The sequence below is a fragment of the Drosophila obscura genome, unplaced genomic scaffold (assembly GCF_018151105.1).
Source record: "Drosophila obscura isolate BZ-5 IFL unplaced genomic scaffold, ASM1815110v1 contig_179, whole genome shotgun sequence".
NCBI classification, from domain to species: domain Eukaryota; kingdom Metazoa; phylum Arthropoda; class Insecta; order Diptera; family Drosophilidae; genus Drosophila; species Drosophila obscura.
Window position 1 is genome coordinate 3272552 of NW_024542766.1, and position 18243 is coordinate 3290794.

At 41.6% G+C, this 18243-nt stretch overlaps 2 protein-coding genes across 2 annotated transcripts; one reads left to right on the plus strand and one right to left on the minus strand.

The window, feature by feature from the left end:
• Nucleotides 1–4633: 4633 nt before the first annotated feature.
• Nucleotides 4634–5756, plus strand: LOC111078230. Its single transcript, XM_022372804.2, has one exon. It carries the CDS (start codon nt 4751–4753, stop codon nt 5183–5185), a length of 435 nt encoding a protein of 144 aa, XP_022228496.1. The 5' UTR covers nt 4634–4750; the 3' UTR covers nt 5186–5756.
• Nucleotides 5757–7023: 1267 nt separating this feature from the next.
• On the minus strand, nt 7024–7603 carry LOC111078233. The gene is made up of 2 exons (XM_022372806.2): nt 7503–7603; nt 7024–7445 (listed from the first exon to the last, which is right to left on the minus strand). Exons 1-2 carry the CDS (start codon nt 7553–7555, stop codon nt 7076–7078), a joined length of 423 nt encoding a protein of 140 aa, XP_022228498.1. The 5' UTR covers nt 7556–7603; the 3' UTR covers nt 7024–7075.
• Between the last annotated feature and the right edge of the window lie 10640 nt (nt 7604–18243).

An 18243-nucleotide genomic window follows, 5' to 3' on the forward strand; every position in this document is an offset into this window, starting at 1 on the left:
GTTATTTGTCTTTTGTGGGTGGCATGCATCATAAAACTCTGCAACAAACAATTTCTGGTTAACGGACACGAGACTTCATATGAGCCCCATAAAAAGTTGAACAACAACAACAACAAAAAGATAGACAAAATTTGTTTATTAAATAGCAAACATAACGATGTCTAATTTCAAAGGCAAAGGGGGCCAATGGGTGCCAGGAATATGTTGAATAATATTTAATAAATTTCATTAGATGCGTATGTGTTTTTCCCATGGGTTACTGCATGCCCCATTGTTGCCATGGAGAGCAGCAACCAAGCCACCAACCACCAGTGTGTCGGGCCTATTAACCACATTTTAAGCATAATTGAATTTCGTGCATAAATTTCGGTTTATGGGGTCCCACGGACCACGGGGCCCAGATTATTACATTATTTACTGGCACACTGGCACTGGCACTGCTACGTTCGTGTGAAAGAGAGGGCAACCCCACTGAGAGAGAGAGAGAGAGATGCCAGCCAGGTGGCACCACCAGACGACAAGGGCATCAATTTTATATGACGCTCCGCCTCCGCTTGACTTCCATTCTCTCTCCCCCCTAACCTCTGCCTCTTCATTTTTCTCGCTCACTTTTTTTTTTGAATGGTCGACTGCCTCCTGCTGCTGCTGTTGCTGAAAGCCCCAAATATTTATTAAATTTGGTTTTTATGATACAAAAAAACCCGAAACACACAAGAACAGAAGGGGGTCAACAAAGGCTAAGCAATTGCTTGCAGTCGAGCCGGCTCGTCTCCAATGTGTTTTATGTGAGTAAGGTAGGGGTAAGAGGGTGGGTAGGTGGCTATGATTAGGTTCATAGCAGTTGCTTACAAGAAAGTAAATCCATGTACCAGCGAGTGCTACTTCTAAAACAAATACCTATCATTTTATTATCAGAAAAAACCTGAAGTTTAAGCTACTAAGAATATCCAAACAATCACTCAATAATTCTTTGAACCTTTTTGAGTACGTTTTTTTTTTGATAAGATTTCAACAACTTTTGGGTTGAGTGGCAGCTAATTGAATTCCCCAAAAACTATTCTGCCCGCGAGTATTAAGCTGCTATCAAAATATAAACGAAAAGAATGGCTATCAGTGCCACAAAAGTTTTCTGGGAATTGGACAACTAAATCAGTTTTATAGACATATCATATAATATAACGTGTTCTCGTAGTTCCAATTAAATTATCAAGCGTACTGATAAGGGGCTCTTATCTTTCAAAACCACAAAAACTAATTACCAGACAATTAAAGGCATGTACGTACACACACACACTCGCATCGAAGAGGAAAAAAAACATTGGCCAATGAAATGCCAATCCAGAAACAGAAAACAAACAAAAATTACAGCGGGCTCCATTAAACAGCAACAGTTCCCACACCCACACACCCCTTCGATATGCACTGCCATATGCTATGCCTTTACTGAGCCTCAAAAGAGGCAGCCAAAATTGCAAGCGAAAGTTCATTGCCGGCTTTTAGGCGCCAACCAGAAGTTTACTTTCATAGAAAAAGGAGGGTACCGAAAAAATGCTACACAGTAGCAACACATCAACTTTTTATTAGCTGCAAAATAAACACAAAGAGACTGAGAGCGAAAGGGAAGCAACGATAGAGATAGAGCGAAAGAGAAAGAGAAACAAGGGAGAACAAACAGCCGAACAGAACACAACACAAAACGCAAACAGCGTCGGTCGGTGGTCGGGCAAGAGTTGGAGTAACAAATATTTACAGCGCGGTACAGGCAATCCTCTGCCACCTCCTCCTGCTCCTCTTCCTCCTCCTTCCACTCCTCTTCCTCACCAACCTCTGCTGTTTGCCATTTTTTGGTTAAGACACTGCCAAGGACCCGGGATGGCAAGGACCAAGTCAATGTCGGAGGCTCCGCGACTTAATAAATCTTATTAAAGTGCGCGTACAGCCTCTAAAATGTGCTACTCATCTAATACTCTACCGAAAAGAGTACCCAAACTTTTATGGTTGGATTTGAATGACTTAAAAATTTAATTATAAGACAGAGAGGCGCTTCTGCAAGACTACTGACCTGTGTATTAATATTATTTAATTATTATTAATTATTATTATTAATATGATTTAATTAGAAAAATTCTAAAAAAAATATTTTTTGCAATTTTTGGGTGTTTAGTTTTGAGGAAATTCGGAAACAAAAACTGTACTAAATATTTGTATTATTTGCTTTATTTATATTATTTATTTATTATTATATCACTCACTCATTTCCGAGCCATTTCCTTTATTTTTGACTACCAACTGAGCTTCAAAGAGCATCCAACATGCGTAGCCTTCATTTAGCTTTCGTTTTACCTTGTTTTTTATAGCTGTTTATATTTTTTCTTCAACTCCCACTCGCCCGCCATTTGAACAGCCTACCGCCGAAAGCGTGGCGTCGCGGGGGTGTCGTGTCGTCTGTCTACCTTGTTCTTGCTTTACATAAATTTATTTCTTACTTTCTTAGTGGGCCGTACTTTTGGCGGTCTGGACAGGGCCCCATTTTAGATGGTTTCCTGCTGTCACGAAAGCGGTATACGTGGGTGTGGCATTGGGCGGCCTGGCAACCGCGGACCGGGGGGCTGGAGCCTTTAATGTACATCAATTTGAGTTGATTGTTCAGGTTCTCGGACCTATCAATGTGGCAGGGGTGGGGGCAGGCAGATTGCAAAAGATTATGCAAAAGCGTGACTAGGGAATGGGAAATTTAAGAAACATCTTTGAAAATAATCGAAATTTGTTGAAAAATTCCCAAAGCTTTATATTTATATAAGGTATTTTACTGGAAATTGATAGAAATTATTCCAGTAAACCTGAAACTCGCCTATATATAACGTAAGTTCTTAGATATAGCATTAAAAACTCAAGCAAATCTGTAGATAATTTTGCCTTAAATTTTCCTTCAAGAATTTCTAATTCGTCGCCTAAAAGTATATCACATAAATTCCAATGGAGCTATTATATTTTTCTACAAATATACGTGCATAAATCGGAATAAATCTACTTCTACAAAATTACATATAGTACGTTTCCCCCTCCAATATTTCATTTGTATGGCCGCCCTATCATATGCTATCTGCTGCCTTCAAGCCTCTGGAACTACGAAAAAAACAAAGACATTTGTCTTTTGGCCACATTTGGTGTCCTGCTCCGTTCCGTGCCACACCTCGGGGCACATTGCCACCACATAAATTTGCGGTCTTAATTCTGTTTCAGTGCCGTTTTTGCACCCTCAATTTTATTTCGCTCAGCTCCTCGTAATCGAAGCAAATTACGGGCAAAGATACTCGTGTAAGCCAATGGCCAAGACCGATGGTTGATTGGTTTTTGTTTTTTCTTCTTCTGTTGCTCTCTTTTTTTGGCTCGAATTAGTTTTGTTGTATTTTGTGTGGCCTTCGTTTTTATTAGCTGTTTAGCCACATTATTTGGTTAACACACAATTGTTTATCCCGACAAAACAGCAGGAAAAACAAGCTAATTGTTTGGCATTTAATTGAGTTTTCCCCCACAAGAAAACAGACGGACAGCTGCAGACAGCTTATGGCCTTTCCCACTGCGCGATAAGCGTCTCAGAAATCGAATCACAAATCAAATTCAGTGAGCTTTGCACTCATATCTTATCGTTGGATTGATTTTTGATTTTTGGAACAGAAATAGTTGTCCCTCAAGTGTTTTTGCGTTGGTCATTTAGGAATTCCCCTCCCGTGCGTGGGTCACGTTTTTTTGCATTGGTTATCTTTAATATTTTTTTTTTACATTTATTGTATTGGGGGCTATTTTATTATGGGGAACTTTTGGGTGGTGTCATAAGTAAATTTAGATTCGAGTGGGGAAATGGGTTAGAAGAACAACCTTCAAGAATATTTAGGCTGATTGTGGACGACTTTTTCTTGAAATGGAGGTCAAAATATCTAATACATTTAATTTTGATTTAACTAAAACTTTGATATCGATGATATCGGATTTATGTTGAAAGACTAAACGAGTATTTATGGTAGTAAATTTTAAATAGACAGAGCGTAAACAGGTACGAGAGAGGATAAAGAATGAGAATACATTTTTGTCAGCATTTTTGTTTCCTATCGAAAAATATCTCTCGATATCATTTACGCTCTGCATCTAGAATAGTTAAAAAAATAAATGAAATAAAATAATTTAAAAAAATTATAATAAAATAATTATTTTTTATAAATATAAATCGAATCTTCTGCCTGCAGCTTTACCCGGTAACAGGAAAATATTACAGAAAATACCAAACTCAACTATTAGAAAATTTGTTAAAATGAATTTAAAATAATTAATGATACAATTAATACAGCTCAATTTGTGCCAACTACTTTCCCGTTTAGACAGTAGAAAAGCCAACGCCACTCACGTGAATCGTCGCCGTCCGTCACCTGGCGCTTACCTCATCAAACGCAATCGCGACAATCAGTGGGCAAAAAGTTACCTATAAATAAATACACACATTCAGCGACAATTCTTTTTTTTTTGTGCCTAGTTGTTTATCAAAGTCATACAAAAAGGCAAAAAAAAAAAAACTAGGGGGGGCGAAAAGTGCTATAAAAGCATTGAAGAATCAGCGCTTCAGCGGCATTTAGTTGTGGAACCTTCCCCAGTGAAAGTGCGTGGGGCGAGCGAAACATATAAATTAAAAACTATCTGAAAGCAGATATATAAATTAAAGCAAGTGACAGTAAAAAACAAAAAACAGGCAGAAATTATGCCCAACATTGTGGCAATGAAGCTGAGTGGGGCGAGGAATCCAGCCATGGCTGGTGGGGGGGACGTGGATGATAGCGGGCTGCTGGTGGCCTTGGATCAATTGGCGCTGCAGCAACAAATCAATGCAAATTTCATTTTCCATGCAATTTCCAACTACAAGAAGACACCGTTCGAGCGTAAAACGTTGGACTTTATTGCCAAAAAGTGGCTGCAGTTGCAGTTGCTGTGGCGAGAGTTCCGGCTGAGGGATAAGCAAATACGACGCAACGGTCACAAGGATTCGCACTACCACGAGCATGGCTACTTTCAGCAGGAGCTTTTCGAGTTGGTCCACGAGAAATATATGGCGGCCAGGAGCTGTCTGAGTCGTGACAAAAGAAATCTACTTGCCCTGGCCCCCGCCGCCATAGTGTTTGCTCAGCCAACGAAATGAAGGAGGGGTGGCGAAAAATTGGTGGGAGTAACTGAGCCCCAGCAGAAGGAAAACCCCCAAGCAGACAAAATAAGCAGAGCTGGAAAGAGATATGTACGTGTGAAAATAAGTTTTTCTCCGTCCGGTCCGACGACAATGGTGGACAATGTCAACAGCTCCGTTTCGTTTCGTTTCGATTCGATTCGTTTCGTTTCGATTTTCTCTGCAATGATGATATCCGTCAACAAGAATTCCATGCCGTTTTCCATCAACAATTGGCAATCAATCTGAATAGCACTGGCACTGGCACTGGCACTGGCTATGCCCCATGATTGATTGCATATGCAGCATGCGGCCCAAACGCTTATCATAATTATTTTGATACATATATTGCCCCACAAAAGGCGGCTGGCTCTACACGTCACTGCAGAGTCGCGTCGCTGGCCTTGCGATACAAAGGCCTTTTTGTATCCAATGAATCCATAAAAAAATTAAAATTGTTTCAGACTTTTGGCTCTTTTGATAAGATAATTTTCGTTGTGATAAATTTTTGTATAGTCATCATAAAAATTGTTACCAATTAAAAGAGAATTAAAATCCAAATATGTATGTACATTTTTTGAGTATTTTTTAATGGGAATAAATTCGACATTAAATATTTAAAAATAACTTAAATGTTTTTCTATGAGACCAAAAAAAACCTGAATAAATTTATTTATTATATATAGCCGCTAGTTCAAAGTCTTCACACCCATTTCTCCTTCTATTTTTTTTCTTTTTCTTTTTTTACCGAATAATTTATAGCCCCCGTTCGACACACGAGTAAGTCTCCTAGAATTTGTATTAAACACCTGCCAACTAATCAACATACAATAAATTATACGTAAGAAACGCCAAAAAAATAAAAAAAAAATTTTGGGAAATGCCTTAAGGCTGACCGCCACAACATAGCGTAAGAGGGCAAGTGAGAAACCGAAAGCGATAGAGATAAAAGCCAAATCACGCTGACGGGCACAGCGACTGATTCATGGGGGCATCAGGCAGGCAGAAAGTGCGCAATGTGCGCTTATCAGGGGAATTATTGTCCCGATAAGAGCGATAAGCCCCACCCAAATACGCAGACACACACACACGCACACATGGCACAAAAAGGGATGGGGAGAGATGGGCAGAGAGGTGAAGGGACATTAGCCTACTCAACAAAATCGGTAGATGCGAACCCCCCCCCCCACCGAAAGTCAATGAACACACAGCAATCGTTAAGCATTACACTAGGCAACAAAATTTTATCACCCCCCCATGGTTGGGTTGGATGGGGGTTGATGGGGCAGAAGCGTGACAATGTTCATGTCGTCAAGTGTCGTGTTGGTGGGATGGGATCCATCGGCTGATAATTGTTACGATTACCCCCACGCCCCAATCATCATCGTCATCATCGTCGTCGTGAAACGCTTTTTGAGTGCGTGTATGAGTGGCCGATAAAGGGAGGAGTGGGGTAACGAACCCTTCATTCGTTGGACTCATGATTTAATTACAATTTTCGAGTGTTTTTTGTGTTGTTGTCACAGGTGCAAAATCTATAGCCTCATTGACATTTCATTCATTCTGCGAATTATAAAAGTGCTGCGATATGCAAAAAAAGTCAACAGATTATGGCTAAAAATGGGCTGTTCCAAGTTACGGGAACATAAAGAATTAACAATCCCCAGTGGCATCGAACAGACTATAAATTTACATTTTAATATGGAAAAGAGCAACTAAAATATAAGTCTGTAAAATATTTAGTGACTCTTTGGAGCAGCGAATAAATATCTCTAGAGTCTATACTATTAATCACACGCCACAATTCCTGCTTGTAATTTCTGCTAAAAATGTACTCTAATAATTTATTAATCGAATAAGCAAAATCATTTAGTCAGAGGCTGTAAAGCCTTTCTGGCTGTACATAATACAAAATAGCAGTGTATCAATTGCATCAGTGGTGCCCAGGGCCAGCTGTTCCAAGTCCATATCGGATAGACCAATTTTCAGTGTATTCAAAACATGAATTTTAAATATTTTCCAGCTATTTTTCATCATGGTGACGCTGGTGCAGGGCTTGTAAATGCTAAGATCCACCAGACCCCTGTGCACCTTATCCACGAGTCTGGCCACGGGCAGTGCATCCCGGAACTGTTTGCGCGTCCAGTAGTCCAGCTTGATGTTCCATTGCTGGAGCCATTTGTCCAGCGTCTCGCGTTCCTCGGGATACAACGAATATTTTGCCATTGTCGAGCCAATGCTAAATTTGTACAAAAACTTAAAAAATTTGTTACATTTGTTAAAAATAAACACAAACTTAGCCGAGATTTTGTGTGACTTTTGAGCAAACGAATATGTTGATGTGGGCATTTTTCGTAATTACTTTCGTACGTTTGAAATTAAACACTTGATCACTACTTTGTTCTGTAGTTTAGGTATTGTGGGGCCTGGCATTTAAAGTATGAAATAAGCCAGTCATCGAAATTGAAGACTTCCTGGAGTTGCTTTGGTAATCGGCGATACTTGAAGGTATCTTGAAGCACCACAGAATGATCCCTAAATGTTGACAGCAGTCCGAGGGCTATATCTTTCTATTATTCCATGTTTTTTTCTGTGATCGAAATACTTTCTTTTCGTTCTATTCAATAAAAAATATTTCTAACATTTTAATCAAACTTATTTCCCAGAACACCTCCCCACGTGCGTTACCACAAAAAGCCATCCAAAATATGGCATACGATAATGCGGATACAATGGCAGCACAGATTTCATGGATATTCACATTAAATGGCTCGTTTTTAACACTATTTTCAAATGATTAAAATCAAATGAGCTGTCAATTATTATTATTATTATACGAAATATTTGTATTTTGTTTGTCCATGTCATTTCGTATCGTTAATTTTGTGGCTATTTTGCCAATTTCATTTTTTGGTTTTTTAATTATTGCTCATTTCTAGCACAGCTGCGGCATTTAATTTTCCAATATGCCATAGCATTTAAGAAAATTTTGCATTTTGCATATTCATTTGAAAATTAAATTCAATAAAAGAGACTCCACAAATTGAGTGGCAATTAAGTGGGGTAGGCGGGGGGAAGTTATGAACAAATTTTGATTTATATAAACTGTTGGCTTTTGGTGGCCTGAAAATCGATTTAATGGTTAGAATGCATTTAAATTGGCTTATAAAATCACTTTTTAAACAACAAGCAATATAATTAAATATGAAAATCAAAAATAAAATCAAATTTGAAAGCTCATGCGGTGGTAAATTGAAGCTCAAACGGAAAAAGAGTTATTTGAAAATTAGCCAAGCAACAAATAAACTCAATTAACAGACTACTTTTTAATCATTTATTTAAAATAAATATCATGCGAATATTATACGTGTATTTTTCACGAAAATTAAAAGCTTATAATAGCTCAAAATCTGTTTTTCTTTTAAGAAGAATTAATACCAAATTAAGAGGGGAAAGGAGAATCATTTAACGAAGAGTTTCCCGTACATCTGTGAGCAATTGAACTTAATCGCAATTATACGGCACCCATGAACCCCACAGGAGGCTACACACAGGAGCGCCGCCATTCCCTGCCATCACATTAGACACGGTTCATTCCTTTTTGCACATTTCATTGGTCAATTGACTGTGAAAACCTGTGAAAACAAAAACAGAAACCCCCCCACCAACAGAAGGATAGAGGCAGGCAGGCAGCACCCAGAACAAGCCACGGCAAAAATTACTAATGCATTTCTAAAGAGTTTTTCATCAACTAAAGTCCTGGCCATAGTCGCGTAGCAGCTGCTAACTGGGATGTTGCCTCCTGCTTCTTGTTGCCTGTTACCTGACTCCACTCGCTGCTGCCATTCTTTAAAGCAAATATCATTAGCATTATGATGCCACCACGACGACGCACCTCATGGCTGTCACTGCCACCAACCCACCAACCCACCAACCCACCACCCATCTGTGGCCAACCCACCGCCCCCCAGAGAGCTGCAGGCCTGCCATCATCGTAGCCGTAGCCATAGTAGCTTCCATATGCAGCACAACACACAAACACAGAGGAGAGTTGGCAGCCCAGCCACGTATGGGGAGGCACAACCGTGCAAACAACCTGCGGACATATCTTCATGGTGAAAAATGATAGAAAAGAATATGGAAATATGTTTGTTGCAGAGGCATTTGTATGCTCTTTAACAGTGGGTGGGGGGTATAATTTTCTCTAAGGCTTTTCTTCTATAATTAATGGACTAAAAATGAATGGAGGATCTGTTCGAATCTGTGTTGGGAGCGCTCTTTGAACTATACATAAATTGCCAGGTTCTACTTAGCTGTTATACCCTCATTAAGTAGGGTATTCCGCAAGGAGTAGCACTACAAATAACAAGAACAACAGGCACTCCCCAGGCACCACCCATGTGTGGTGGGTGGTGGGCGAGTAGTGTGTAAAATCATGTGCGCAAATACGTAGCAGATTGTTAAGTCTATTGCCCACTTGTAGGCGCAAATGTACTACATGTGCGTGTGCATCATCCTTGTATCAGTTGGCTGCTTGTGTAAGTGTTGCCAATCGAGTTTCCGAGTGTACGGCTAGCAGTAGTTTTCCTTATTTTCTATGCAATATTTTTCATATATTACTTGAAAAGCTGGCGAGGCGGTGCGATGCGTGCAATATGAATTTTAGAGATGGTCCGAGGCCAAGCATACAAACAACCCGATTAATGGGAGGAACTGAAAGAATCGAACGTTACTTTACATTAGAATTATGTATTTTTTTTAGAAGCACTTTTCAATGCAGAGAAGAAAGCTTCTGGCTAGTCCTTTAATTATACAATTACATTCTGTGCCACATTTCGCACCTAAAAATTGATATAGTAGTGCCACCACCTCATCACTTTCTGGATTATTTTTGGGACACTTCTAGTCTTTAAAATTGAACAAGTGATACCTTTTTGAAAAGCCTCGAGTGTAAGCATTGGAATCCTGAAAATATCTTATTGCATTTGCATTTCCATCTTCTTGTTTTATGTGACTTAAAACAAATACCCATCAAATCTGCTGCACATGGAAAAAATAACGAAATTTAACTTCAAACCTATGTTTCATGTTTAACATGTGTCTTGGGGTTTAGTATTTAGTAATATTTACATTCTACATTATTTATTTTAGTATATTTTCTACATGATCCTACATTCTAAATTTTAATTCTAAATATTCTGTAGTGACCAATCCCATATTCACGCTCCCATCTCCAGCACACATTCATGTTCCATTTGCTGGATTACAGCAGCAGCAGTAGGCAGGCAAGGCAAGCACCTGGATGGCCTTGGCTTGCTGTTGGCTAGTGGCTGTAGTGGCTTTCTGGCTTAACCAATAACACACGCATGGCTTACTCATCGCCAGGCCATGCATTATTTTTATTCAATTTTTATCAATTTGTTGCCGAGAGACACAACATAAGACAATGGAAAATAGAGGAAAGCAGCAAAGAGAGAGCAAAGGAGAGAGTTGTGGGAGTGGGAGAGGGAGAGAGAGACAGCGAGATCCATTCAATCATCCTGATTTTGCAATATGCAATACCCAACAAACACTGTGTTTGCTTTTTTGGTCGAAAAATCCAAAAAGCCAGGCAGCCAAAAATTGTGATGAAAATCTGGGGAAAAATGGGTACTTCCTTTGCCGGAAAAGTGCCTGGCTTGTATGACAAGTTGCTAGAGATGTTTGCCCATTGATGTTGTTCCTTTTGTTGTCATCTGTTTAAGCCATTGATTGCATTGGGGCTTGAGCTTCGTTGATTTTTGGCTTTTTCATGTTCCAAGCAAAGAAGAGGAAGAGTTTTTAAGTCTTTTCGAAAATGCAGCCCCAGATGAGAAGGGGGAGGTGTACTAGAAGAACATAAGCCGCCTGGATGTTGACTGAATGGATAGGCATTTTTGATAGGCATTCTCCGTATTATCCACACAGACACAGACACACACAGGACTCGGGACTTACTTTGGCTGCTACCAAAAACTGATGGAAAGTTCAGAGAGTTAACAAACAACACACAAATTTCGGTTCCTGTTGTTGAGCTGCTCTATGCATCCGTTTGGAAGTGCTCTTAAGTGGCAGGATGATGCCAAGGATGCATCTTCGTTTCTTGCTTGCCTGTCTGCCTGCCTGTCTGCCTGACTGACTGCGAATGAAGGTAATGCCGCAGTACTCTTGACAATATTTATTAATACTTTCGGCATAAGTCTCTGATTTATGCTGATGACTAGAGCAGCTGCAAAAACCTATTGATGGGGATTTTATGCGAAACAGGAGTATACAGGATACAGGGAGAGAGAGAGAGAATACTTTAAATTTGAAAGCTAAGTGAAAGCTAAAGAAGATTAAATGAAAATTGTTCTTTTGACTGGGCTGCGCCTAACGCTTCCCCTTTTTCATTATTTTGTGATTTTTCTTTGCAGTTTGCCTAATTTTTTCTATCACGTAGAATATTTCTTCCTTTTTTTTTTAATATTTCTTTTTGCGGCACAGTCTTGTTCCGCGCCACTGAATTTTCATGGTGCAAACAAGAAGCAAAAGTTATAATTTGCCATATAGACACATGCATTAGGGATGCGTGTGGCTGAAGGAGTGGTTAAATGGGTGCCAGAGGGTGCAGGGGGAGTGCTTAAATGGGTACCAGTGGGTGGAGAAGAGGGAGTGGAGTGTGTGTGTGTGTTTGAGTTGTGTTTTTGCACGCGAAATTACTCGGAAGTAATTTTGTTTACCTTTTATTTTGCGGTAATTGTTTGCATATGCAGCTGACAAAATTGTCCTTCAATGAATAACATGAATACGGGCAGGAATATGGGCAAAGCCATGGGGCTAACTAAACAGCCTTGCGGGCTGGTGGTAGTGAGGGTGGAAGGGGGAGCACTTCTCGGACCGAGCGACTGGAATGCACACAGCGTGGGGTGAGGGGAGGGGAGGGGACTCCTCCACAGACAACAAGAAACGGAAGTGCGTGCGCGTGCTAGCTGCAAAAGCTTTTCACTTGGAAAAACCTTGCTGTTTGGTAACCCTCTTACCCATGTATTTCCTGTATCCCCCCCCCCCTTACTCATTCCCCCTGCTATGTAGCTCTCCACCACCCACAAAGCAGCAGCAAAGTGCAACGGGGTTGTGTGGGGGGGCGAGCAAAAAAGAAATGCAAAAATGGAACATGGTAGGTACAAAAACTTGGCCAGAACGAAGACGGAATATCCTAGAATGTTATTTTTAGATGCCCTACAACTTTGCATTACCAAAAGAGACGCCTGATGGGACATACCCTGTTCCTAGGGCAATTCAAAAAAAGATGGCGCCTGCCTGTAAGTCAAAATGGCGTTGGGCGACCGCAGTTTGTTTTTAGCTTTCGCCTGGCGCTTTGATAAAGTGCACCCACGCAGCATAAACAATGTGGATATGTGGGATAAGAGCAGGCCCCCCCCCCCCCCTCCCCCTTCCTTGGTTGCTACCGCTGTGTGTGTGGGCGTGGCGCGGCGATGGGCGGAAGGCGATACCTGGGTAGTGTACGTGTTTTTTGCGCTTGAAGTGCTTTCGGTGGCCGTTAATTGAAATGCATGTGGCGCCCTCTGCGAGTGTAGGTGCGGGGCGGCGGCGGATGCGGGTGTGGGTGCGGCTGCTGGTAGGTTGCTTCGAATGAAGCGGAAGACCCGGACAACGAAGGCGTTGACTATTGCCAGAGACCGTACAAAGAGTCTAAAGGTGTTTTCGGTTAGTCCGTCTACCACCGATGCAACAAGGGGCTTTGCAAGGATAGCCGGCAATACCCTACAATATCCATGGGTGTGTGAAAGTCTCTTAGCAGGAACGTGTGCCTCGGACCAAAAACGTTTACCTTAATTTATTTGATTGTTTTTTGGGTATTTAATCCTAAATAACAAAATATTTTAAAAATATCATTCAATAATAATACATAATAATAATTTAAAAAATTTATAATTTAGGTTTATTTTTATGGAAAAATATAAATCTATTCAGAGTTGTAGTATTTTTTTTTTAACTTTTAATCTGTTAATTTTTATCAAAATAATGAGCATAATTCTTAAAAAATATTTAGTATTAATTGTATTTTATTTAACAGCTAGTACACCACAAATTTTATGCCAAATCGAGTAATATTTAAAAAAAAAAGAAGGGTATACTGTGCCTCGATCTTTTGGGATCCTTTGAATTCCGTTTACCATCAACAAACTCAACTTGCGGTTCCGGCGGGTACCGACTTTACTCTTATGGAGGCGTTTCAGTTGTTCTGCTGTGCCGGTTCTTTCACGCCCTCCCCCTCCACAGAGCCATCTTCCATCACCCACGCGAACCATCCTCCTCCTCTCCATACTCCCCTCTGAATGTTTACTTTTGCACGCACATTTTGCTGGCGGCATTTGGATTCATTTTTGGGGCTGTGTGTGTGTGTGTGTGTGTATGGGTTATGTATTTATGGGTGTAGTGTACGTGTGCGTGCTGGTAGCTGTGTATGTGTGCGTGCTTGTCAGTTATAACACGCACATATTCAGCTTCTGTCTCTCTCTCCCTCTCTCTCTCTTTGCATCATCGTGTAATTCAAGCGGTTTCTAATTTGCTTGCCGCTGGCTGTAGCAAATTCTAATTTATTTGCAAACTATGCAACGCATTTGGTGGTGGGGAGGGGAGAGCTTTCTGGCACCTGCCTCCCGCCGCCAGAGGCGGCAACAAAGCCAAAGGTCGCAGCGGGTGCACAGGTGTGTGTGTGTCTCTAGTCAGAGTTTTGGTTCCAAGCGTTGATTAAAATAATGCCAAAAACAAAACAAAGCGAGCAACAACAAAAACACACACACGGCCAAAGTAAAACAAATGTGAAACACATAAATAACATGAATGTAGCGCAAAAGAGACCTGGGGCTATGGCATCGGGTAAATATGTTTGCTGGGAAGGTGTTGAATTTTAGCAAAAGGGAATGGATTTTAATACGAAACCAAGCAAAAAAAACTCCAAATAAAATTTCTATTCAGTCATTTCCTTGTTCAAAATGTATTCAAGCAGCCGCCCGCACAATTGGTTTTAATCGTTTGAGCTGAACAAAATCCGTTCATCATTATTATTCTCCTCTTCGGTTGCCTTCTCAAGCAGCTCTCTCTCTCTCTCTCTCTTTATCGCTCTCTCTCTCGTTTTGCTTTTCAGTTTTCGTTTGGCTAAACTCTTCAGAGCTTTGAATCCATTCCAAGCAATTAATTTATCCACTTAACACGCGCCAAACTTCTTTAAGTGTAAATATTGGCGCCGCCTCCGCTTCGGCATTATCCCTGCCGCTATGCTCGTCTCTTTCTTGCAGTTCCTTTCATTCAACGAATGTAATTATTATATGAAAAGAAATCAAGCGTCGTAAGCGGCCACAAAACAGCAGAAAACAACGAAAAAAAAAAAAAAAGAAGCGGCCACAAAGAACGCGCGGGAAACCGAGACTTTTTCGAGTGTAATTTCAATGGTCACACCGCCGCGCTCACCCCCTCCCCAACCCAAATCGACTTTGAAAGCGAGTTGAAACTTTCATTTTTCTTTCATTTCTTTTTTTGGGGGTTTTTTTAATTGCCCCAAATACCCCGCACACCCCCTTCAAATGCAGTTCAAGGTGCCGGTGGCGCATACCAAGAGGAGGGCATTTATTTCATCACCCTCCGCGCTTAAAGTGTCTGGGTCTGGGTCTGGGTCTGGCTCTGGGTCTCTGGTCCCCTTTCAATAGAACAGGAGGATTTCTGTGGCAGGAGGACTGTGAAAACCGCTTATCAGGCAAATTTTGCCCCGCCTTGTGTTGGTATGCGTATTATTGAGAAATTAAGCGTACCACACGGGCATGTTGCAATCCACACGTACATGCAGAACTTACACAGATACAGATACAGATACACACAATGAGAGAAAAGTACAAAAAGGAAGTTCCTGGAAAAGCTTCGGACTTTGCTGCAGCAGCATCATCATCAGGTGAAGTTGGTGCCATGCAACGAGAGAAGTTGGTGCCGAAACTTTAAAGATAAAACTCGTAGAATGGAGAACGAGTTAAGGAAGTGCTCTACATAGATAGATAGATAGAGAGAGAAGGAAAAGGCATCCCCTAGTTGGCTTAGTAAAATGAAAGTGCGGGCATCCCCATCCTGGCTGCATTTTCTAAGAAATCATAATGGCTGGGTGTCCTTAGTTGGCTTAGGAGTAGAGATATGGTTAATATTTAGATGCAGCTTATGAAACCGATGAAAACTATTATTGGTAGGTCTCTGCAATGGCTTTTTTTCGCATCTTTATTAGCTACTGCATGCAGATAAATTGGCGATCACTTGATTAATTTATCTTGCTAGCGAGTTTCGATCCGTAACTAACCCCAAGACGTTGCCATTCCTAGGAAAATAACCACGGATATAGTAGACCACCCAAACTGTACACAGTTAAAAGAGTTTATAAATAAATATTTTCATATTTATATGGAAATTTAAGTGAAAAATATTCATATAAGGAACACGCATCTACATTAATATTAAATCAAGCAAATTTGTTTGTCCTGAAAAACCCTCGCAATAAAGAACCGTCTGGCAGATTTCTGGGACTATTTATCCCAACTTGATTTTAAGAGGCAGGTACATAGGTAGGTTGTATTTACATAGGTTATACATAGTTATAAATATAAAAAATTATAAATATGATATATAAAGGTAGCAGCCGAAGAACAAATGAATTCCACTTGAATTGCAAAAGTTCAGGCGGTGTGCTTGAATCGTGTTTTATTCGTGTCCCGTCGTGCATGTTACGTTTACGCAAATAAAATATTTATCGTGTTCTTGCGGGTGTGATGTTGTGCTGATCGAACAAAGGCAGCGCTCGTGTTCATAATTTTAAATCCCAAATGGTGCTGCAGTTGCCCCAACAGATTAAACTCAGATCGAGTTGTACTCTGAAAATGAGGTAGAACAAAACGTGAATAAGAAAACAATTCGCGCTTGGGGCTCATGCTCAACCTGATGACTTTTCCTAGATTTTCCCCCCAAAAAATTAAATTTTTGATTGGAGGCATTTAAAATGCAATCAAGTGGAAAGCTATACGATGTGTACGATTTTTAAAGCCCAATTGAGGAGAACCACTCTCATGGTCACACACCTATAGAGACACCCCACACACACACACACACACACACTCATGCAGTGACAAGGCAAATAAGTCACTGGCACTTAACGACCGGCACTGGCATTGGCAACGGCAACCGGGAATCGGCAACCGGGAACGCTTGCAGCGAGAGGGAGCGAACGAGCCAGCCCCCCCACAACAGGCTCTACAAACATAATCACAAGCTAAGCAATGGGGGAATTGTGAGAGAGAGAGAGAGAGAAGTGCGGTGGGAAGAGGTGGTCGGACTTAGAGAGTGGGAGGAGGCGAGAACTGCAAGTGCAAGCCCATCCCAAGCCCAAAAGTATGCAACAATTTATGCATGTTTACAAAGGCAATTTCTGCAACATGATGAGGAGTGGGGGGGGGAGGCTGTTTTTGTGGCGTTTCAAGAAGGGGTGGGGGGGGGAGGGGGGTGCAGCACAGCAGACAGCAGCACTACCACCACCAAACAAATGACCACTGGCCGTGGCAGTGGCTGCTGCTGCCATGGCGCGTTGCATACTTTTTTTGGGTAAAGAGACGGGCGGTGGGGGCCTAGCTCTGGCACACCGCAGAGCATAGACAAACATTGATCACTTACAGGAAGTCCAGTCCCCACCCAGCTAGCGTGTGGGCGAAGAGGGATTGGCAGGCAGGCAGGGGAGGAGGTTGGGGGATGGGCAGTAGCAGTGGCAGTGGCATGGCCATAAGCCAACTGGCCATTTTGTCAGCTGCGCTGAGTTGCTGTGCAGCAGGCAGCCGTCGCATGTTAATATCTGCTGCCCAGGCATTCCCATCCGTACTCCCGCACACCCATACACCCGTCGACGTATCCTAGCATCCTGGCAGGCAGCCATCTAGGGAACAGCATTTGGCCATGGTGCGTCTATTGGTCAATGGATTAAAGCCAAAAGTCCACGTGGGTATGTGAAGCCATAGAAGCAGCAGCAGCACCAGGCAGCACCAGTAGCAGTTGTGTGTTGCAATTTTAGTGTTGTGTTGCAGGGCTCCATGGCCTGATCTGCCTGCTCTGCCTGCATGGACGTGCATCGATAAAAACTGCCGCCAAGAGAACTTTTTTGCCACCCAGCAAGGCGGAACTTTACTTTATTTTTCGGGTTGCATTTTTAGAAAATGCTGCACAAAGTGAAACATGTTCTAGCACCCCGCATATGTACGTGTGAGTTGTTGAATGATGGCTAAATTTCAGCTGATAAGCAAATCAAGTCAAGTGGATTGCAGGAAAGAGAGACTTTCTTTGCGTTTAAAAATTAGAGTAATACTCTCTCTTTCTGCCTGTTTAAATATATGCTTACAGATCGCTATATATTTGCACACTTTTATCCCCTTAGAGGTACACAAACACACACGGAGAGAGAGATCACAATGCTGTGATTCCTTCCATCATCATTTGTGCAAATCAGACAATTAATTAGTTTGGCAAACGATATCCAAACAAACCTCAGTGTCCCAACATGGACAGACAGGACAGTCCCTACCCCTCCCCCTCCACCCACCGTCCGCTGTGTGCACAGTCTGCGTCTATTCGAAGCGATCTTGAACCAACAATTTCCGTTGCCAATAATATTGGCAAACAATTTTGGCATAGTGTCAATTAATTTTCGACACACACTGTAGTCGGCGTCCCCCACGCACCCCACACCCTGCGCTCTAACGGTTTTCCGTTGCACCCCCTCCTATGCTCCTCTCTCTCTCTCTGTCCGTTACATTAACCCACGCTCCCTTTTCCCTGACGCTGCTTCGCTCCTGCTCTTCTTGTCAATTTTCCCCACCTACATTTCCTCTCCCCCCTCTCCGCTTCGCGCACTCAACAACTAAACTGTAAAATGAAGTTGACGTTCGTTGCCATCGCATCGCGCCGCGTCGCGGTCGTTGTTGACGCCGCTGTTCCTC

What these genes read in the sequence shown, in the direction of transcription:
- LOC111078230 (XM_022372804.2), top strand. Translation starts at nt 4,751, where the DNA reads ATGCCCAACATTGTGGCAATGAAGCTGAGTGGGGCGAGGAATCCAGCC.
- LOC111078233 (XM_022372806.2), bottom strand. Translation starts at nt 7,555, where the DNA reads ATGCCCACATCAACATATTCGTTTGCTCAAAAGTCACACAAAATCTCG. An exon ending in TCACACAAAATCTCGGCTAA is followed by an intron (nt 7,446 to 7,502) that starts GTTTGTGTTTAT and finishes GTACAAATTTAG; the next exon opens with CATTGGCTCGACAATGGCAA.